The 23,960-nt window shown below is 40.3% G+C and overlaps 1 protein-coding gene across 5 annotated transcripts in view; it reads right to left on the bottom strand.

Annotated features, from left to right (window-relative positions):
* Nucleotides 1–23,960, bottom strand: part of LOC138751383 (uncharacterized) — a 109,353-nt gene that overhangs the window by 32,287 nt on the left and 53,106 nt on the right. For 4 of the 5 annotated variants that reach the window (XM_069913591.1, XM_069913590.1, XM_069913593.1 and 1 more), the window contains 9 exons: nt 23,058–23,111; nt 19,728–19,826; nt 12,080–12,216; nt 10,593–10,715; nt 8,723–9,556; nt 6,272–6,341; nt 2,076–2,189; nt 1,881–1,982; nt 1,675–1,788 (listed from right to left, as the gene is read on the bottom strand). In XM_069913591.1, the coding sequence (XP_069769692.1) occupies nt 1,675–1,788; nt 1,881–1,982; nt 2,076–2,189; nt 6,272–6,341; nt 8,723–9,556; nt 10,593–10,715; nt 12,080–12,216; nt 19,728–19,826; nt 23,058–23,111 (1,647 nt within the window). The remainder of the gene's footprint in view (nt 1–1,674; nt 1,789–1,880; nt 1,983–2,075; nt 2,190–6,271; nt 6,342–8,722; nt 9,557–10,592; nt 10,716–12,079; nt 12,217–19,727; nt 19,827–23,057; nt 23,112–23,960) is intronic. The other variant, XM_069913594.1, reaches the window with a different exon arrangement.

Here is a 23,960-nt window from a genome sequence, read left to right as displayed (position 1 = left end):
TTTTTTCCTTTATTGCAGTTTGTTTACATGTGCATGTGATGTAGATTTTCTTTTACAATTCTAACATTCTGCCTCGCCCATAAGAAAAACAAGCTCAGGGTTGTATATGATATAATACATCTGTTCTGACAATAAATCTGAAATAAAGCTTTATACTGTTTCTTTGCAAATGTGACCAAAAAAAAGGCTGTATTTTCCAGTTGTTGCAGACATTTAAAAAAAAATAATGGGGTTACATTTGGCACCATTCTACATCCATGAACTAAATTTACATTTATTCTATAATCTATAGATTTCTGCAGTACAATTAAAAATGCATATACTATTTCTTCAACTATTTTTAATATTCTGGGTTGTAAATTGTTAAGTTCTGGGGATTTATTTCCTTTCAGTGTCATTATTTTTGTTTGAGCACAATTTTGTCACGTTCCTAACCTTTATTAAATTCTGATTTATTGAAAGTTACTTCTATCTACATCAATAAAGACTGAACCAAAAATCTTGTTTAATTGCTCTGCAGTTTCCCATGAGGAATTATTCTTGACATTACCTTCTCTTCTCCTTTTGTGAAAGCTTTTATAGCCCACTTTATTTTCCCCTGCAAGTTCTTATCCTCTTCACAAATTTCTCTGCAGAAATCCAAACTGCTTCTCATCCTCAGTTTACAACTTTGTCTGACAATATTACAAGTAGACCCCGAATTACGACCTATGTGACCATCTATAAGTACGACCAAAAAAACTGTATACATTTAAAAAAAGAAATAATATATGTAAATATTTACGTTTTTGGGTTCAAAATAAGGGTCTATCCATGGAAAATAGCACCTATGGTGGGGTGGCCAACCTCTTGCGAGAACTGGTCTTGGTGGGCATCATGTTGTATTTACAAGCAATAAAACGGATAGTTAATTTCTGATTTACGTCCATTTTGAAATACCACAGATTGGTCAGAATGAAACTAGGTCGATAAGTCAGGGACTATTTGAATACAGCTCTTCTTTACAATTAATATTAATAATCAACTTGACTGGGTCGTTTTTTTTTGTGCCAGAAAATAATTTATGGCTGTTGTAATTCCTTTCAAACGTCAGCCTCATTGAAAGCATGGATAAAACTGCAGCCCCTTTATGTGGGAAATATCAGACATTAGTTTGAAATAAAATTCAGATCATAGCAATATTTAGCTTCAGTGACATATCTAAGAGTTAATCCATTTTTTCCTCTTCAGATGATAACTCAATTAGAAATTATTAAAGAAAAACCCACACATCAATTTCTACTCAAAATAGATAATGAAACAGTTCCCAGCTGATTGAGAAAGAAAAATGTGGAGCAAATAGTCAACCCAGAGATGCGTTAGATCACTAAATATCAGAGAAGTCAGACAATAATTAAATATAGTGTATTTTATACAGGATGTCGATTGGAAATTATTTCTGTAATTTTGTAATAATGTAGTGGTTAGTGCAACGTCTTTACCACGCCAGCAATGGTGTCTGGACTTGGGTTAAAATCCCGCGCTGTTTGTATATTCTCCGTGTCTACATGGGTTTTCTCTGGGGGCCTCTGGATTCCTCCCACCCTTTTAAAATATATTAGGGTGTAAATTGGATGGCATGGACTCATAGGACCGAATTGGCCTGTTATAGTGCTGTATGTCTAAATTATTTACCTTGAGAACATGGCATTCTTGATTCATAGCAACTGGAACTTTCCCTGTTAAGATGCTGGTCAAAATTATTTCCAAAGTTCTCGTATCTTGAAAATCTGTTACCTAATTGTTCATCTGTAAGGCCAAACACAGAGCAATTATAATTATCCATGTCAACAGATATATTAAAAAAAACATTATCTTCCACACTTTAATTAAAAACATGCCTTGTGGATATAGCATTCTTGTTTCGAACGAATTTTTCATATCACCACGGAAACTATTTTTATAATTTTCTCGTGGTGAAAATTTAGGATCAAACTGGGGATCTGAAATACAAAAGCAGCACATTAAAAAAAACAACTTCCGAAAGACCATGAGATATTTTCCCCCCAACATTTGTTGAAAAGTTTTCACTTTACCTTGTGGTTGTGCCATTCTTAACTCGTGGGAATTTAAACTTGCAGCATTCATGTTCTGTCCAAAATTATTTCTCAAGTTCTCATGGTGTGATAATCTTGAATCTGTTGGACCATCTAAATAACAAAAGTCCATGTGATCAATCACAAGCTTTGAAAATGCTAATCCCGCTTGACCCGCTAGCTTCACTGGTCTCAACTCATCTAAGCTTTCAGTACATTTTAGCTGCTGAACTTCAAAAACAAATCCTTCCCAAGATGAAAATGTGGCACTACACAGCCAAGAGGGTTGTGGGATTCTTGGGATCAGCAGACAGGTGCAGAGCCCCAGAGTAGGAGAAGTTGAACCCTGGGAGAGGGCCCTACAGGGAAGGTGACTTGGAGGCCAAAGGAATACACAATGGGCTGCAGGAGACAGGCCCACGAGAACCACGTCAGGAGTGGGACTTGAAGGTGCCGATGGCAAGAAGTGATCCCAAAGGGCCTCGAGCACTGACAGCTTCCAAATCAAACAAGAGGTCCAGAACTAGGGAGCACAGATTCACCGCTGGAACAGACAGGAGGCCACTTGGCTATAGAGGTTACAGGAGTGCAGGAGGTGAATCCGCTGACACTCGGTGTCTCTTAACGGCCTCTCCTTTGCTTCTATCTCTCTTTTTGGAAGATTTGCCAGGTTAATGGCTCCTCTGTGTGCCTCAACAGCAAATAAATGTGAACAATCTTTGTGCATTATGTACATGATAATACAGGACTCCTGAATCTGTTTTACATTTTTCATATCTGATGCTGAATTTGCATTTCATACACTGTAGTTTTCCTGCACATTGTTGCTCAGCTCAATAATAAGCTATTCTGATAATCTAATAATTGTCAAATTAATTTTGTTTCAGCTGTGCATTTGATAACCTTTGTACTTTATTTTAATTCTTAAAATTACAATGACTGCCAAAGTCTACAAAATATACTGAATGGTTATAAAAGATAATATGTCCAATGAATGCATTCGATTTCCTGCTGCTCTGTTTCCCCAATTTACTTTGTCCAATTTGCCTGCTGACTCATTTGCAGAGATAATATCCCATAGGAAGTTTCTCCTGAAACCATATTTAGTTAATGTACTATCCAAATCTAAATTACACTTGGATCCCCCTTATTCTATCTCAAATACTTCAAATAGTCTCAACTTGTCCTGTTCATTCCAAGAAAAAATATGCTTTCTTCTAGTTTTGAGAATTTCAGTTCTTTTTGTAATTCTTTATTTATTGCACTATGAACCATATCAACCAAAATATTTACAGATGCATCTCTTTAAATATACATTTTCTCTTTTTACCCCCCATCGCTCCTCCCCTTCCCACCCCCCCTCCAAAAATAGTAAATATTGAACATGTAAAATACAATAAAACAACATCTTCATACAAAAGGAATACAAACAAAAAAGACGTGTCATCTATTTATACACATTAAATCTAATCGTGTTAATCTTGTTATCATTTTAGGTGGTGGTCTGAGGCCTGCTCTTTGGTTCCCAGGTTTTTTCAAACATTGTAACTTTGTCCTTTAAATTATATGTGATTTTTCCCCAATGAGATGCACTTAAATTTGGTTATGTATTCCATTAATGTTTATAGTCATATAGTTCAACATGGCCATCTTATATCTTTATTTTCACTTCTTTTCCACCTCTTCACCACCTCCATCCCTTTTTTGTTTTAAACATTACTGTTCTTTAAGTTTTCCTTTTTAATCTCAATATTATGACAACGCACTTAAGACATGAAATACCCCAACATTCCCCACAAGCAATAGTCCTTTAACCCCAAATGAACCCCCCCTCCTTGGGTTGCCCCTTGACGGCAACCACAACTTCCCTTTCAATTCGGTTTGCAAACTTGCACGCAAGCGTCAACCGATTTCACAGTGACCGTTATCCTCCCACCCCAGCTCCCCACCAGAGAACACTATTTTCCTATACATGTAACAAAGCTTTTTCTCTCTTTTTTCCCCCCCTATTCCCCTTCTCTTCTCCATCTTTAAATCTTTATATTTTTACATATTTTTGTATAATTTCTTGCAAACATTCAGCAAATTCTTGGGCTTTCTTTGGATCCGAGAACAGTCTATTCTGTTCCCCAGGGATAAATACTTTGAGTACTGCTGCATGTCATAATATAAAGTTATAACCTTTCTTCCATAAGATTGTTTTCGCCATATTGGATTCCTTCCTCTTCTTTAAAAGTTCAAAGCTTATGTCTGGGTAAAAAAATATTTTTTGTGTCTTATATTCCAATGGTTTGTTGTCTTCTCTAACCTTCTTTCTTGCCTGCTCCAGTATGTTCTCTCTTGTCGTATATCTTAGAAATTTTACCAATGTAGACCTTGGTTTTTGATGTAGTGGCAGTTTCGGTACTAGCGCTCTGCGCCCTTTCGATTTCTATTTCTTCATGTGTATCTGTCGTTCCCAACACCTTCGGGATCCATCCTTTAATAAATTCCTTCATCTTTGACCCTCTTTCAGGCCCACTATTCAGGCCTACTGTAGATTTCCAATACGTCAATTTTTTGTGACAATAAATCTTGTGTCTCTTTAATTTTTTTTTCGCTCTCTTCCAACTTCCCTCTTAAATCATTTATCTCCATTTCTACAGCAGCTTCTCTTTCCTCCACATTTTCTACTCTTTTCTCTATTTCAGTCATGACCAAATCTAAGCTTTGCATTTTGTCTTCAGCTCTTTTCATTTTTCTTTTGATTGAACTAAATTCTAACGATAGCCATTTTTTTAATGACCTCATTTGTTCTTTGAAAAAGGCTTTATCTAAATTTGTCCTTCCATTTTACCTTCTTCTTTCCTTTGAAATTCTTGGTCTTCCTCATCTTCTTCTGTGTCTGTATCTATGTCTGTGTCTTCTTCTCTTCTCTGTATCTATGTATCTTCATCCTTCTCTGATGAGCTGCTTCTGTATCCTTGCTGGGCCTCCAGCTGCTGAGTCTTCTGATGCAGGATGACCCGTTGCAGGGCCCCCCGCTGCAGGCCGACCCACCACTGGGCCTCCTGCCGCAGGTTGTTCCCTCTTCCACCCTCTTCCAGCCCTTCATTCTCTTTCTCACCACTCTTCTTTTCTTCTTTCTTGCTTGCTTCCCCCAGCCGAACGCTCCGATGGCTGGGCGTCTCTCAGGTGGCTGCTCCTCAGCTGAGTCCCTTTCCTGCCGGTGTTAATTTTTTCTTTTACTTGTGCTCTGAGCACGCACGACTCCTCGCGGTCTCAGCACGCACGACTCCTCGCGGTCTCAGCACGCACGACTCCTCGCGGTCTCAGCACGCACGACTCCTCGCGGTCTCAGCACGCACGACTCCTCGCGGTCTCAGCACGCACGACTCTTCGCGGTTGCGCAGTTGTGCACCTTTCCTTGGCTTTGAGAGCCATTTTTTAAGTCCACCGGTCGGGAGGACAATATTCCTCCGGGGACTCACCAACGTCGGAGATCGGCTGCTCCTCTCCACGGTGGCTCCGATGTGCAGGTAATGCCTTCTTTCTTCTCCAGTGATTTTCCTTCTTCCCTTTTCTCAGTTATTCTTATTTTCTCTCTTTTGGGTGCCATCTTCTGTCTCTTCTCTGTAACTTTATCTTTCTTTTCCTGTATTTTGTTCAATGAGCTCTGTTTGTTTTTCCAAACTTTTTTTTCTTTTCTCTGGAGAGGGCTGGTTCTCGTCGACTAGCCACTACTCCATCACGTGACTCCTCTGAGAATTTCATTTCTTTGATCCCATACTTATGTTTCATTCTCTAGTTGCTCAATTATTTTAAGAATTGTCCTGTAGATTTTTTGTAGATTGGCCGTATTCTCTGTGACTTGGTTGCCCAGAACTGCTCATGATTTCAACAAGATTCTATGTAGAAATGTGGGGATAATTTGGCTTGACTTGTACATAATTTGACATTATATATCACCTATTTAATTTTTCTTATAGCAGATAGAACCTGATTTGATTTGTCTAAGAATCTAGTGCTTTGCTAAATTCGAAAGATCAGCCTATTTAAAAATTTACACGATAGATGGAAAAAAAAAATTGAAATCCAATATTTCACAGAATTCACATTCTTTGGACCAATTGAATTTCTTACAAGAGGATCACTTTTTAAATATAGAGAAGATAAAGTTAAATAGAAAATTCCCAGATAACCATCAGGCCACTTACATGTAGCTGGAGCTCTTTTTGTAGCAGTGTTCCCTCCAAAAAACTCACTTGGAATATCATTGAGGATAACCTGAAATTCATACAATTGAATGTGTTAAAAGACTAGTTAATTTAACATTGATTATATGAATATTCTACAGCTCCAAAGTATGTCATTGGAGTTGAACCAAGTAAATATTATATTTACTTCTGAAAATCTAAGCAGCAAAGATTAAAACTTATCTCTCATAACTTGTTTAGTCATCACTAGATTTGCTCAGACTTCTGTTTCATCAAGTGTTGTTCTATTCTGTACCTTACAGCAGCCATTCATGACTTTTTCTTTAGTTCCCTAAGGACTCTACATAAAGTTTACGGACCCCTTTCCTATGAAGCAGCCGTTTAGTCAGTTTCTTCCGTACTTCTACTGGCTACCAGTACATAAGAATATTTTAAGATTTCAGTCCGTGGTCCCCCTTAAATGTATGGTGGCCCTGTGGGGGTGGAGCATATGACCCCTGTTGAGAATGGCTGCCTTACAGTAGATTTGTTTTTCTGTACTATTATCTCCTCAAACACCTCTTTTAGTCTGACCAAGTGCAAGGGTGTTTTTTGGGTTATATAACTTCCTGCTCCAGTTTGAAATCTTGACAAGCCTCTTGAGGAGGGAATCCCTTCTATTCCAAGCCAAGGAAGTCAAGGTCTACATCTTGCTTCAAAGACCAGTGGAGAACCAGATGGAAGAGAAAATTTTACCATCCAGAAAAAAAAATGATTATAATGATAGAAAAAAATGAACCGAGAGCCAGCTGGCAAAATCAATTATAAAAACTTTTATATTAACTTAAGCGTTCCCAAGATTGATGCAGCCATTCTCAACCTTTTTCTTGGCTATAGCCCCCTTAGGATTCTGCTCAAAGTTAATGCCCCCCTTCCCTGTGAACAGTCAAGTTTAGTTGGTTTCTTTCATACTTCTCTCCTTTCGACTACAGAAAAAAACAAAAAAAAAATTTATGTTAAGTGAGGTGAAAAGAAAACCAGGCTTTTACTGAGTGTAACAACTGTGGCTTGTGATTTCAGAACAGAGACAAATAGGAAATCATTCTTATTGAACATGTTGGAAAGAAGAAAACATGAACATACATATTAAAAAAAAATTTAAAAAGATACTTGGAGCGCAATGGTTTGTGCACAATGAGTCATTAGGGAACTTGAAGCACAAATTCCAGGATGTGAAGACTTCAAAAAAAGAACTTTAAAAACAATCCTCTGCCGACAGGGGAAAGGAGGTGGCTTTTACAAGGGGCAGGCCTTATCTGCATAGTTAGGGACCCACTGGGCATAATAGGAAAAAAACCCCAGGCACCTATCCAGGGTCTTGAGGCTGTGGGGAAGTGAGAACTCCAACAGGGGGTGCTTGCAGTTGGGATCGGGGCCAATACTTCATTTTCCATGACGCAGACGAGTATACCCATGCATGATGTGTGGAATACACATTTATCTTTGTTGTAGATGAGGTTAAGGGTTTTGGCTCTCTGGAAGAATTTCTGGAGGTTGGCATCAGTCCTGCAGATCGTGGCTGCAGATAGTGAATGTGGCCAGCAGCCCGTGCTCGTCCACCATTCAGTCCATCTCCCTCTGGAAGATGGAGACTCCATTGGTGACCCCTAAAGGGACCCTCAGAAAGTGCTAGAGGTGGCCATCCACCTCAAATGCAGTGTACTGGCGGTCCTCCAGGTGGATAGGGAGCTGGTGGTATGCCGACTTTATCCCAATATTGGGCAATTTGCTTTACCATGGGGTCAGCTATTTGGAGGAGGGGGACACACGTCCAGTTGCATAAACCTGTTAATGGTCTGACTGTAGTCGACAACCATTCGGTATTTTTCCCCACCCTTAACCACTACTACCCAAGCTCTCCAGTAGCTGGTACTGAGTTTGATGATCCCCTTGGTCAGGAGCTGTCTCACCTTTGATTTGATAAAGACCCTGTCCCCAGCACTGTATCGCTTGGTCTTGGTGGTATGGGTTACAGTCGGGAGTGAGGTTGGCGAACAGAGGTGGGGGGAGAAGATCCGGAGAGTGGACAGCGCACAGGTCGCACGAAATGGGCGGGTTGTGGGTTGCTGGTTAGACTCGTTCGGAGGGGAGGGTGGGCGGTTTAAAACCTATTGGTTGCAGACCATGATGGGGGAGGGGTGGGTGGGAAGAGAGGAATAGGGCTCATCATATTCCATAGTGACACTCTTAAGGTGACACTGAAAGGTCAACCCCACTAGTATAGGCGTGCAGAGCTGTGGCATCACAAGGAATTTAATTTTTTTTTACTCTGCGCCATTCAAGGTCACTGTCACCACACAGCTGCCGCAGATCAATGCCGAGTGGGACTTAGAGGCCACAGACACTCGGTAACTCACTGGAGCTCTCCATGCTTCTGCTATTGAACAGGCAGCTTGTCTTGCGCCCATTTACCTCTATGTCCATCATTGACCTGTCGAGCTGATGAGGGCTGCTTTGGTCGAGTGTGACTGAAGCCATAGTGTCGTTGTTCGATTCGCTGTACTGGCTCGTGGTCCGGGAAGATGGAAGTGTTCGAGATGGTGGCGCGCATGTCATGCCATTGTTGTTCGTCGGAAGTGATGTTGTCGGCCCCCACTGCCCACATGTGGCGTTGCTCGGGTTAGAAGGTTGCTTGGATTTGCATACCTTTGTGTAGTGTCCCTTTTTCCCACAGCCGGAACAGACCATGTTCTTCGCTGGGCAGCTCTTCCTGGGGTGCTTCTGCTGGCCGCAGAAGTAGCACTTTGGATGCTCGCCAGCAGCAGTAGCCATGTTATCGGTCGAGAAAGAGTCCACGTTGTGGAGGGCTACTTCTAGAGTTTTAGCTTGTTCGATGGGTCTCTGCAGCTTCATCTCACTCTGGCGAATGGAATCCGATCTGAGCTCCTCAGTGTATTTTTCTGCTGATACGGCCTTGCAGCCACGGGCCCGTTGGTAATCATCGATAGACTCCCCAGGTTGCTGCTTAAGCATTGCTAAGACATTCCTGGCATCGACTTCATTCACCTGGGCCAGGTACTGGGCTTTCAGAATGTCTATTGCTTCAGTGAATGTCTCGCAGTCTCTGACTATTGGGTAAATGCGATGCCCGACCCGTGAGAACAGCAAGTGCAGCTTGTCTGCATCGGATTGGACGATCGTGGTGGAGGCCTGCAGAAACACATTGAAGCAGCGTAGCCATAGTTCGAACTTGTCGGATGCTTCCGGTGATCGCGGGTCAATTTCCAGCCTCTCTGATCTCAGCAACTTGTCCATTTCAAAAGAATTATGGTAATAAAAGAGATAAGGCGCATCAGTATCTGGTTTCCAGTGTATTCCTGAAATTCACATCACAATGTGCAGACTACATTGGAGTAGGAAGCAAGATCCACAGCCATTCAAAGACCTTGAAGGGTCCCTTTGTTGATTTAATAATGGTGCCAGATTACTTGTCAACTATTTGCCTTTGCAGTGCAAGCAAAGGAAACCTTTTTATGTATCTTGTCTACATGACAACAAATTATGAACACATCGACTAGGAACCACCAACCAGCTAACTCTCAGGACAGTAATGGTTCCAATATTCAAAAGAAATGTTTACTTAACATCTGACTAGATTAAAGATATACAGTACGTTTCCAATTATCCGAAACGCTCGGGTCCGGACGTGCATTGGTTAACTGCATTTCCGGATATCTGAGAAATGCCTTTAAGCTGCCCAGTTTAAGCAGCAGAATACTTGTATTGGCCGTCACCGATCCAGACATCTCCTCACCGCTGTCACAAAACATGCCAGGCACCCAAGGTCCCCGCTCAGATCCCCGACACCTCCCCACCGCCACCGTGGAACGTGCCCAGGCACCTGAGCTCCCTGCTTGGATCCCCGACACCTCCACCCCGCCACTGCCAAACCTGCTCAGGAGCCTGAGGACTCCGCTCCAATCTTGACTTTTCTCCACTGCCATTGCCAAACCTGCCCAGGAGCCCAAGGTCCTCACTCTGATCCCAGCTCAGTAGCATCAGCAGAAAAAAAAACAAATAAAAAGGGAACGCTTTTCAAGCATGAAATAAAGGTTAACTCTTACCTTGAGAACACGAGAGCTCCTTTGGATTCAAAATGGCTCTAACAGCGTACTTGAGTACACGAGAGCTTCGTTGGATTCAAAATGACGCTAACAGCATGTCTGAGTCCCACTTGAGCACGGCAGGTAAAAAAAAAATCGCGGATAACTTATAATTTCGGTAAAGTGGTTTTCGGATAATCGGAAATGTACTGTACAAGAACATTTCTAAATAAGCTTACCTTAATTTTACCCCTTCCATCATTTTTTTCAATCAATCCTGCTTTTTCTTTAACTATTGCATTTACTTCTGATTGCTTTAGCTTTTCTCTATCAAACTGTAGTACACCTGGATACGCAGTGTTCTGAAAGATTAAAATGATTAATAAAAGAATGGAACGACACATTTGTTACAGCTGCTGCCATTGAACTAAGACACAATATGAAAAACGGCAAGGCAGGCTCTTTTAGCCTGCCCTGCCATTAAAAGGTGTCATTTCAGAGAACTGAGGACATTAGAGAGCAAGCACAGAAAAGCCCTCAATTCCCTGATCCTTCAAAAAAAAATTTCTTCTTTAAATACCTCCAATGATCCTGCCTTGACAAAGCTCCAGGGAACAGAATTCAGAGATTTACCATTCTGCATTACAAGTTCCAAAGCATTTGTTTTGAATGACCACGGTTCATTTCACATGGTTCATGAGATTCTCCCATAAGTTAAAACATTTCAACATCAAGCTCCTGTCTTCATTGGTGGGTGGCAGTGGAGGGGTTTAGTTCTTTTAAGTTCCTGTCTATATATTGGAGGACCTCTTTTGGAGCTACCACATTGAAGCATCTGTGAAGCAGGAACATCATTGCCTCTGCTTCCTACAGGTGTAATATGGAATGTATACTGACTGGTTTGGAAATTTGCAAAACGCTGCAGAAAGAGACAAACCATGATTACGAATCTCCCCTCCAATAAAGATATTAATGTGAGATGCTGTCTCAAGATAGCAAATGTCACAAAGGATCCCTATCACACTGGTCACAATCTTTTCTTTAGGAAATTAGTATTGGAATCTTTAATGGCATATCTAATTTTTTCCTAAACTTAAACAAGACATAATATTATTTAACCATTGCACATGGGTAGGTGGAGTGTTATCTTTCCATTTATTTAACAAAATTGCACATGTGGCTATCAATGAAGTAAAAGATCAAATTTGGTTTCGAGTTAGTCAATAAAACAATCATCTTGAAAGGATCTTTAAAAAGCAATTAAAGGGCAAGGTTCCAATTTAACCTGAAGAATCACCGATAATGTTTGAAAAATATCTTTACAAAATTTTTCTAAACTAGGGAAAGTCCAAAACATGTGAATCAAAGAAACTTCAGCAATTTTACATTTGTCAGATGAAGGATTATACCAGAATAAAAATAAGATCATTTAACTTTAGACATATGTACTCTATGGACCACTTTAAATTGCAATAAGCAATGTCGTGCTGAAAGGAAGGTAGTATTAATCAGATGACTAATAAAGTCCCAAACCTCATAAGAAAATGAAAGATCCAAATCCTGTTCCCAGCCTCTCTTGATCTTAACTAATGAGGCCATTCTTAAATCAAGCTAATTGTTATAAAATTTTGAACATTCATGAGAAAGTTGTGTATCAAAAAGTAATCTTTTTTCAAAAAAGTAATTATTTGCATGTTTTGCTTCTGATTGATAAATGAAAACTTACCATATATCTCAGTCTGTGTTTAAAACCAAGTAAATGGGGAATGAAGGTGGTAAATCCTCCTTGACAATTACAAAGTTCACAAAAGAACATTGGATCTGGTGATGTTTCTGTCCGACATTCAATAACGTGGTTCAATCCTACATTTAAAAAAAAACACACAATTAAGCCTTTAAGATAATTTTAAATAGTAACAATTATAGTACAATTCCAATGATCAGAAATCAGATTCTCTGAAATCCTCATTTATCTGAATTTAAATTTTTTTTGGATAAATGTGGATATCCAAAACAAACCTGAAATCCTCATTTATCTAATTTTTTTGGAGCCTAACTGACCTCACAGGTTGAAAAAATATTCACTCGACCTGAAATTAGAATGCCAATTGTCCTGGTTTCAGATAACTTCCTTCCCTCTCCCTTTCTATTTCTTCTTTATCTTCCCATGTTGACTTTTCTCTCCAACTCTCTCTCTCAAACTGCATGCCACTGTCTTCTAGTCACAAGTGGTCAAAAGAATCCCTCATCTCGGCGTCATCAAGGACAGCGGCCTCCCGAGAAGGAGCAGGACCTCAGGATCAGTGGCGTTCCCTCTCCTCCCCTCCTGGCACACCGGAGCTCCTGAAGCCTACTCAGAATCCTCCATTACCACACATCGAACTCCCTGGCGTGTGTGTGTGGTAGGCCTAGGACTCGGGACTTGGGCGTTGGGAGCTCCAGTGACCAGGGAGATAGGAACCCACTGAGGTAGCAGTGGGGACATGTTGAAAATTGACGGTGGCAGTTGGAAGATCTGTGATCCACAGCAGCGTTGCGGCCAGCATCTTTTTTGGTGAGATTTAAGCATTATTTTATTGCTTAAAAAGCTTTCCCTGTTGTTTGATTTGCTGTTGCTACTGGGTTCTTTTCAAAAAGTGACCAGTTATCCCAAAAAACATTTATCTTGTATAGGTCCAGTCCCAACTATTTCGGATAAATGGAGTTGCAGTGTATTACATAAACTTTGTGGTTGAGAAAAAATTCACATATTAAATCCAAGTTTTTGGAAGGCCTGGGTAAATTTCCTCCTCTGGTATGTTCATGACATTCAGCCCAATATCTAAAAGTTGCTACTGGTCATAATCTGATAGTTAGGTATAAACCATTACACCCAAGCATCAGTAATTATAAAATTACAATTTTATTTGGTACACAGAATAATTTGTTTGTGTGCCAACATGGAGACATAATCAAAAGAAGCACAAGATAAAAGCCCAACATCTTATAAAAAAACAAAATTAAAAAATACTCTCAGTACCTCTTGGCAAACTTCAAACAGCATCAAGCCCAGAAGAAAAAAAATCATTCCCACTCCTAACCAGAAGTGCCCGGTGACAAAAAAAAATTATTTACCTGATAGTTACAATATCAATACACACATAGAATTTGTGGCCAGATCAAAAATATAATTTTAATGGTGGATCCCAGTAGAGCTTACCTTTATATTAAATAACACTTTTTAAACATTTTTGGAGAGTTAGACCCAGATACTTTGAGTTTTGTATGAAGATCATAACATTATTAAAAATCTGGTTTTAGAGATTCGCATCAAGTTTTAGAGCCAGGTATTTTAAATTCATGTGATGGTCCATTAATTTGAAATGAGGGTGATTTAAAAAAAAAGGCAGCCGATTTAATTCTGAGGCACTTATCGTTTGGGATGGGGCCTGATTTAGCAAACAAAGCAAGTACAGATAATGCACGTAATGAAGATGCTACTGTCTAGATTAGAATATCGATTTGTGTTGATCCCAGTGAGACTAAATGTTGCTCTAATTGGGAAACCTTGATAGTTGAAGATTAATGGAGAAGTTATTTCCATCACTTAATTGTAAGCCATGTCAGTTGGGTGGCCAGGGCCTCAGGAACCCTGGCAGGTGGGTGACCAGGGTGAAGGACCACAAATCGGGCCATCAGGAGATATGGTCAGAGGGCAGCCAAGGTTTGGATCCGCAGTTGAAAGGACAGGAGCTTGGATGGGTGGGCGATCAGGGCCAAAAAAAGGTAAGCTTTTACACGTCATATGAAAAAATGCAATTTTTGGGCCAAAAAGGTTGGGGGGGAGGTGTGGTCAACTATTACATGGCATCATCAATTACACAAGTACATATTTTAATAGAAATCTGAGGGATAACTGTGGAAAAAAAGATGGTAGGTATTTGGAACAAGTTGCTGCAGGAAATAATCAATGCAGGTACTATTACAACATTTAAGAAGCATTCAGATGGATGGATATGTGCTGGTCGCATGCAGGTGAAACATTTTAGTTTGGTTAAAGAGGCTGGTTCCATGCTCAAGGATCTCGCAGATTGGCTGGTTGGTATTTAAGCACTTCAGTTTACTAATGCTGCCACGAAGACCTGGATTCCTGTCACAAGTTTTACACTCAGATGTTGCTACAATATTTGGTTTGAGGACAATTCCGCTTTATTAAATTAAATAAAACAAAGCCATAAATACCTGTAAGAAGCTCTCAGGTTGCATTACAAGACTGCTGCAGTATATTTTCATGGATTAGTCACTGATGCCACAGGCATGAGGTTTCAGAAAAAAGACACTCAAGCTTCCTGTAAAAACTTTTAACTTATCTGATGCACCAAATTATGTTCATAACACCATAAATACCCAAATAGTTATTGTTATTTATTTAGTATGTAACCATTGCCTGCTATTCATCTTGTGGGAAGTTTCAAAATTCAGCTTTATTGAGAGAATACATACATGACATCACATACAACCCTAAGGTTATTTTTCCAGGCAAAATTTCTATGTATCAGTTGTTTGAAAAAAAGATACTCAAGAAAAGATACTTATACCAAAGAGAGAAATGTAAACAAGGTTGTGCAAATAAACTGCAATACAAAAAATAAATATTTAACAATAATGTGCAAAAAATAAGAGTGCTTAAATGAGTCTCTGAATTTATTATTTGTGAGTATGATGGCGGAGGGCCAGGAACTGATCATGAACCTGGTGGTTTCAGTAACACCTATACTCCTTTCCTGAAGGCAGCAGCGAGAACAGAGCATGTCTGTGTGGTGTAGATTCTTGACAATTGCAGCTGTTCACCGAAGGTAGCGTTCCATAGTTTTTTCCTCGGTGGTGGAGAGCTTTGCCTGTGAAGCAATGGGGCGTGTCTCCTACCTTTTGCAGGGCTTTCTGAGAGGTATTGGTGCTGCCTTACCAGGCAATAATGCAGCCAATCAGCACGCTTTCCACTACGCATCTGTACAAGCTTGTCAAGGTTTTCAATGTCATACCATACCTCAGTAAACTCCTGAGAAAGTAGAGGCACTGATGTGTTTCACAATGGCATTTGTGTGTTGGGCCTAGAAAAGGTCCTGCGAGATAGTGACTCTCAAGAACTTATCACTGGATCATACACTTCAGGTTTTCCCCAACCTAAAATTCACAATCAGCTTCTTAGTTTTGGGGATATTGAATACGAGGTTTTTTGTTAGTACAGCCATTTTTCAATCTCCCTCCTGTATGCAGACATAATGCCCCCTTTTATACAATCCACTACCCAAGATCATGATGTTGTACTGTTATGGGTGTAAAGCAGGTAGTGCAGAGGGCCAAGCCTGCAGCCCTGTGGTGTTCTTGCACAGATGGAGATTGTGGAGATGTTCTTACAATCCTCAATGATTGGGGTCCTGAGGTGAGGAAATCCAGGATCTATTAAAAAAAATGTATACATGCAGCACAGTAACAGGCTATTTTGGCCCACGGGTCCGTGCTGCCCAATTCACACCGCATTGACCTACACCCTGGTACAGTTGGACCCCCTAGAAAAAAAAACACGCAGACAAGGGGAGAACGTACAAACTCCTTACAGACAGCGCTGGGCCAGAGTCCCAGACTGGACCCAATCACTGGTGCTGTAAAGACGTTGTGCTAACCACTATGCCAACCATACTGCCCCAATTACACACCAAGGTAGTGTGTCTCAGGCCTTGGAGTTTGCTGATCAGTTTCCAGGGAATAATGGTGTTGAATGACAAACTGTAGTTGATAAAGAGCATCCTGATCTATGCGTCTTTCCCGTCTAGGTATTCCAGGGCTTTGTGTACAGCCAGTAAAATGGCATCTTTTGTGGGCATGTTGCTGCAGTAGGCAAATGGGAACAGATCCATGTTGCCACTCAAACAGGGACTGATATGCTTTGTTATGAACTAACAACCTTTTTAGTTTTTGTTTGGGACTAAAGGAGTGGTTCTCAACCTTTCTTTCCACCCACATGCCACCTCAAGCAATCCTTTACTAATCATAGTGCACCTAAGGCATAGGGAATACTTAATGTGGTATCTAAGTGGAAAGAAAAAGGTTGAGAACCTCTCCTTTACTTTTGTTTGCACTAACAAGGGAACAGCAATGGAAACTTCACCAGACAATGGTAAATTCAAAATGTTTTTTTATTAAACTATTAATAAAATTTCTTGCTTATCTCTAAACTTAAATAAATTTAATCCCACTATGCGCAAATATAAACATGTGTGTACTGTATTTCTTTTATATAACGCATGCATATTATGCATATTTTACAAACCAAGCATCCTTGTGTGTTATATGTGTGTGTGTGCACTATACAAGAATATTTTTACATGTTGAAAGAATGTGCACAATTAATAGCAGGCGTGGGAAAGTTAACCTCGCTATTTATAGTGAGCGTGGGAATATTATTGTGTGTGCGTTATGAGTGAAAATGCGGTAAGAATGTCCAAAGCTCTGAAAAGACCATTTTAAAACTTTTGTTTGAAGGTCTTAAATTTTCGGTTCAGAAATAGTTCTAAATCATTTTTAAACACATCTTCAGGCCTATTTAAGCTCACAATTCTTTTGATGAGTTGTCCTCGAGAGATCTTTCTTTTCTTTGGCTTGGCTTGACGGACGAATATTTATGGAGGGGTACGTCCTCGTCTGCTGCAGGCTCGTTGGTGACTGACAAGTCCGATGCGGGACAGGCAGGCACGATTGCAGCGGTTGCAAGGGAAAATTGGTTGGTTGGGGTTGGGTGTTGGGTTTTTCATCCTTTGTCTTTTGTCAGTGAGGCGGGCTCTGCGGTCTTCTTCAAAGGAGGTTGCTGCCCGCCAAACTGTGAGGCACCAAGATGCACGGTTGGAGGCGATATCAGCCCACTGGCGGTGGTCAATGTGGCAGGCACCAAGAGATTTCTTTAAGCAGTCCTTGTACCTCTTCTTTGGTGCACCTCTGTCTCGGTGGCCAGTGGAGAGCTCGCCATATAACACGATCTTGGGAAGGCGATGGTCCTCCATTCTGGAGACGTGACCCACCCAGCGCAGGTGGGTCTTCAACAGCATGGATTCGATGCTTGCAGACTCTGCCAGCTCAAGTACTTCGATGTTGGTAATGAAGTCATTCCAATGAATGTTGAGGATGGAGCGGAGACAGCGCTGATGGAAGCGTTCTTGGTGCCGTAGGTGATGCCGGTAGAGGACCCATGATTTAGAGCCGAACAGGAGCATGGGTATGACAACGGCTCTGTACACTCTGTATTCTTTAAGAAGTGACCATCTTCTGAGCCACCAATGTAAAAAGGAGAATACAAGTCCTGTCTTCCCAGAATCAAATCATCTTATTTTGAACAAAGTCTTTGGAATCTGTCTCAAACTGGCTTCTGTCTTCCATCTCAGAATGAGTGTTTAAAATGCTAATGTGTCGTCTTTGTGCCCATGTAACCATCCAAACTTATTAAATCATATATAGATAAAATATAGTTATAACATTAAACTAAGGATTAATATTAACACAGATCCATTACAGCTTCAACACCAGCCTCTCAAAACATTGGTGGTGGTAATTTAGGCACATTACTAGACTCTTCTTGGGCACAGGTATAATTAAGGCCTGTTTGAAACAGGTGGCGCGTTGAAGGTACCCATGTACAGCAAAAATTTGGTCAGCACAGGTTTTCAGTACTTGGCTGGGTAATGTGTCCAGATGCTTTCCTCGGATTCACTCTCCTTAAGGAAGCCTCAGATATTGACAGGGTGCAGAGTGGCCCTTCCTTGCTCTGGTGGTCAAATTGGGCGTAGAAGGCATCAAGTTCTTCTGGGAGTGAAGCTTTGCTGTCTCCGGCACCTGATTTGGTTTTGTGGAAGATTATGTTCATAGGTTGTACCTGCTCCCTATGCAGTGTTCTGGACTGAAAAGCCCATGACCATTGCTCTCAGCAAGTTCCGGATTTCATTGTTCATCCAGGGCTTCTTGGTTAGGGAAAACATACAGTTTTGATAGAGTCTGTAACAACCCAGATTCTCAGCAGGTCTTGAATATCGCCTAATCCACTGACTCGAGATTGTTCTGTAACTGTTCTTCAGACTCCTGCAACTGCCTCTGCTGTCCTGATTTTTAGAGGCTCTTTGTTTAAGCTCTGCCGGTGAAGGGAGAAGGAGCACAGCCAAGTGATCAGACTAGCCAAAATAAGGTCTCAGGAAAGAATTCTCAACTCCTTATGCTGGTGTAGCAGTGATGATGTGCTGGGACTTCTGGTACAGCAGGTAACATGCTGTAATTGGGCAGTGTTTTCTTGAGACAAGCCTGGCTACCATTTGTAGTGCATCGGGGTGGGCTGCCTCGTCTACTGACCACATCACACAGCTCTGTAAGTGCCTGTTTGAAATCGACATGGTTTTAAAAGTTTAAGTAGACATGCAACATTAAAACATGAATGGGATGCTATTGTATTTTTATAGCTTCATAATTATACTTCATCCATGATTTGAAATTGTGGAGCAGCTCGATGGACTGAATGGCCTAATTCTGCTCTCATCTTTAATGGTCTTGTACTTGCTCAATATGCAAATAGCTGGAGCATTGTATGCAGAGTCATCTTATTAGATACCTTGAATATGACTATATGAACACATCTGGATAGTGATAATTTAAAAACAACAAGTTTTATTGGTGAGATCATGTTTGATCAGAAACATGGATTTCAATCTGTATCAGCTGTCAGCATATCCATGATCCCAGTGTCTTCCAGATTAAATGGCTATTGATGTTTTGTGCTAAGGTCAACACTGCACAAATTTTACCAAATAGATAAACTACAGTACAATTCCAATAATCCAAAATCAGATTCTCTGAAATCCTCTTTTAGCTGAAAATTTTCAGAGCTGAACTGACCGGGGACAGGCTCCCTGCGCTGGCAGCAGCAGACCAAGCAGGAATGGGAACCTCGGATTCTCAGCACGAGCGGGACCTCGGTGGGCAAGTGTCTGTGATCAGTGGTGGGCAGCACTTTTTGGGGTGATAATTAAACATTAAGGCTTAAAAAGCCTTCCCTTGTTGTTAAAACACTGTTACAAATGATTTGCTGTTCCTACTGGGCTGTTTTAAAAAATTTACCAGTTGTCCAAAAAAACGTTTATCTGAAATATGCCTGGTCCCAACCATTTCGGATAATCGGAGTCATACTGTATCAAATTTGTTTCCTGATTACCAGTGGATACACTTTATACCAAAGGTAATCCCACTCATCAGTTACAAGGCACATTTGGCAGCATTCATGTTGAAAATACAGTATATTGCTTGTTAAATCATTTTAAATTGCATAAAATAATGTTCATGGAAACTGAAAAACAACATACCAATTATAGGGTCTTGTATATCCATATCTCTAAAGTGCTGTTCCAAAACAGATGACCCATAGGCATGTCGTGCATCAATCCTTGGTACATTTCTTTTTACTGTAACAAAATACAAAATTAAATGGTGCGCAATTATAAACAAATATATCAGCTGACAAGGATTTGTCAGTTGTATGCAATACTTTAAAATATACTAGTACACCACTCAGGGTGAATTACCTGGAATGAGAGTGGTAAAAGATGTCACTGATGCCATTACTACAAAGCCATAAGTTGATAGTGGTTATATGAAACAGCTAAAGTGATCTCATTGCTGCATGGTTCAGTATGGAATGAGCTCAAAGGCAATGTGCAATGGCTGCCTGTCATGAGCAATGTGACTCTTCAACATTGAAATGTAGAGTTGAGGTGTATTATGAAAGACACGGTGAATATGGGCCACAGCTGCTCAAATGTTGACAGACCAGGATCAACCTCGCGACCCACCCCCTCACCCCCACCACCTACTTGCTGTAGAGCTGCACCAGGGTGTACTGAGCTTCACATCTTTGCTGAGAGGCCATGCCATTTACCTCAACTTACTCAACATTACATCGTTTCACACCAATGAGTAAATGTGAGTTAACCCTCCAAATTGGAGAGTTAAATCATTGGAACCATGCTATGTCAAAGTAAGTAACCAGTCAGGGCAAGTCAATTTCAGCCAGGCTCTCAACCAGTCAAGTTAACTCACCAACTGCCTTCCAGCAGTGTGAAACGATAACCAGTCCAAGCAGGAATGATTTGAGACGTTAGTGCTTGCGCCAGCCTGGCAGGTAAATTTCAAAGTGCGGCCAGCCATGTTCAGACAGCCCACCATTTTCCTGCCTGAGTCCCTGCTGTCACGTTACCCAGGGGAGGTGGGTGGGGGGATTCCTTTCAACAATCAACATTCGACAAATTAATTTGATTGTGATTTTGTGTTTAACAAAAGCATGATATATAAAGCTCTGACAGCTGTGAAATGACACTGTGCAGTCAGCTGGCTGTCACAGAGCTGTACGTAATATATCACTTGCAACATTACCACTGGAGGCGGACCTGGGCAAATAATAGTGTGGTGTGAAAAAAGGACTATTAGCTGTCACAGGCAGTTTCTGCCATTTTCAGAATCCATTTTTTTTTGTGGGAGCTCTAGTGAACAATGTATCTACCTGTGGTCAAAGACCTGGAGCAAGAGCAATGTAATGAAGGAGGTCTCTATCAGATGCAAATCAGGGTGCCAGTGTGTACCAAATGACCGAGAGAAACTTAAACGCAACACAAAATCAAAAAGTTATAAAACATTCTTTGACAACAAATTTCTTTTTCAAAAACCACCAGGAGATATTTCATGGAATGTGATAAATTGGATGCTTTTGAAAACCTAGTCAGTCTTTGACTTTTTTTGATTGTCTCAATATCTTATATTCTGAAGTCAGCTCCTACAATCCAATATTTAAAGCAAACATGGAATGCTTTGTGAAATTACAGCATCAGTCAATTGAGGAAAAGAAACTGCAAGTGTTGAAGCCCAATTCTCCTAATACTTTGCTATGGCTTCAGGATATCAATTAGTGGAGAACTGATTAACTTAAACTCAAAAAACTCTAAAGTGGTTAAGTAATCATACAGTACCAATGGCCTTACATTAGTAATTCCTGTGATAGCACAATTCACATAACCAGCAATAGTGTTAATAAGCAGATTGTGAACATAGTACAGTTAAACCCCTGGTATCTGGAATTTCAAATTTATAAATTTAGACATACAGCATGGTAACAGGCCATTTCAGCCCACGAGCCATGCCATCCAATTTACACACAATCAACTTAGATTCCTGGTACGTATTGAACAGTGGGAGGAAAGCGGAGCCCTTGGGTAAAACCCATGCAGACATGGGGAGAACGTACAAATTCCTTACAGACAGCATGGGATTAGAACTCCGGTCCTGATCGCTGACGGCATAAAGGCATTGTGCTAACCGCCGAGCCAACTGTACTGCCAAAATTCAAGCAACCGGCAAAAAAAAAATTAAATTTAACAAGAATAAATAATAGGTAAAAAAAATATGCATTTAAAATGGTGAAAGTAAATATTCTTTGAAGTAACACATAAACCTTTCATGAAGATGGGAGCAAATATTGAGCCAGCAAAGTTCCTTGGTTATGCTTTGCTCGTTGCTGCTTCTCACAACTTTATTCAAACAGCTGCTATGGTGTCATCAAGGATGAAGAGCTGGTCGGTGCCACTTGTCGTTGAGGTGACTCTCTTAGTGTTCCCTTATGTCTGGTTTGTAAGAGAATCCCCGGTCAGGGGCTTTATCTGTAAACTTGGGGGAGGGTGGGTTAATTACACTGAACAACCAAGATTTTACTTCCTGATTTTTCTGGATTTTGGAGTGCTGATCATGAAAATCACATTAAAATGTTCCTATCACATACCATTTTTAACTATAACCTATTTTTGTGATTTCTTGTCATATTTTAAATCTATCAGTATGTTGCCCACAAAGCAAGCCATTTTGTTCAGTCCAAGCATGCCTGGGCATGCTCTCAGTTCAGATGCTATGCAAATGTTGTCTTATGGATGGAAGATATTTAAATATATTGTTGAGAATTTTCTTGGCAACTACAGAGCACCAAACTACATCCAGCAATGTGCTCATGAAGTACAACACATCATTGAGAATTAATTTTCTGCATTTGAATTTGAATTTTTCCCCTCCTGATCTTGGTGCAGCCATACAGAAGCAGTATCAGGACAACTGGAATCCATCAATGCTGGCCAACTATTATTGGACACTGACACGAGAGGCAGCATCATTATATGATTAAACATGCTAAATTCAATAAAAGTTTATTTAATGTTTCTCCAAATTCCTATCTTAAATTATCTTTGTGTTCAGCTTGAAGCTGTCTATCATGGAGAGGAGAAATCTGCAGATGCAGCCACAGTTAAATATTTTCAAAGAATGTGACTGAAAATAAAGTAAAATACTTCAATGTTTTTATGTTTAAACAAGTGAGGTTTGTTCAGTGCAAGTGCAGTGTAGTATTTTTGTCTTTTAAATTGTTCACTCTGAATGCAAGTGTATAGTTAGATATTGTAAGATCAAGTCTCAAGCAACCGGAAAATACGCTTATCCAGCAGCAAACAATCCCCACAGGCATTGAATACCAGGAGGTTTACTATTAATCATTACTTCTGTGAAGAACTGGTATTTTCACATTTGTACAACCAGAATCTCAGAACTTAGAGAAACTATCTTTTCATCTCATTTACATTAAAAAATAAACAGAAAAGACATACCAGATTTAGAAGCATTAGTTTCCATGATTTTCATGTGCCCTTTTGGTCCTGGAACTGAGAAAGAAAATTCAAAATGTAAGACATAATGCAAATTAATTTGATATTTATTGCCAAATTGTAACTTGTATTCAATTTGTAAGAGATTGAAGGTTATGCATATCTATGTACTGAATATTTTGTCCATGTCATCTTCTTACTCCAAACCTAATTAGAAAAAATTGAATTTGGGAAGACAAATGGCATGTAGAGATTCCCATCCAAAATAAAATTCTGAATCATGAATTCTTTCTAAATATTCCTTTGAAGAGCAAATCCAAATTCTGGACAACCATTTGCAGCTTCTATCATGTGAATGAAATTTAACAAATGCACTTGGATGCATGGCAACTCATAAAATACAGGTAGATCTAGACTTATGATGCGGTTTGGTTCCGAGACTCGCCTCATAAATTTAAATTATCCAAGTTGAGAGGCCAATGCCCCGGTCCTGCCTGGAGATCAAGGTGGCGCCGGATAACTAGGGGCAGTGGCATCTCCTCACAACCTGTGTTGTGATTTGGAATGCACATGCAGATTGCTGTCACCCTCTTTCTCTCCCCAGTTACGGCAATCTATGCATACATTCTAAATCAACTTATTTTAAAATGGTGTTGGGTCCATCAAAGCATGTTTTCTTGATGTCACTACAAGAGGAGCACTGAAATAATGACGTTTCAGGGGAAATAGGGTGGCGGTAGGAAGTGATCTGCATGCACTGACTGGACAGAAGAATTTCCTTCAAGAAGGAAAAGCAACCTCGTTGATACAGGTAGGCCATGACTTATCTTTATTCAAAACGAATTCTAATCATCCTAACTTTGAAATATTGTAAGTCCTAGCCTATCTGCATAGGCCAGGTTTACA

Source organism: Narcine bancroftii, chromosome 1 (assembly GCF_036971445.1).
Source record: "Narcine bancroftii isolate sNarBan1 chromosome 1, sNarBan1.hap1, whole genome shotgun sequence".
Taxonomy (NCBI): domain Eukaryota; kingdom Metazoa; phylum Chordata; class Chondrichthyes; order Torpediniformes; family Narcinidae; genus Narcine; species Narcine bancroftii.
The sequence above is the reverse complement of the archived record's forward strand: the minus strand, read 5'-3'. Positions and strand labels throughout refer to the sequence as shown.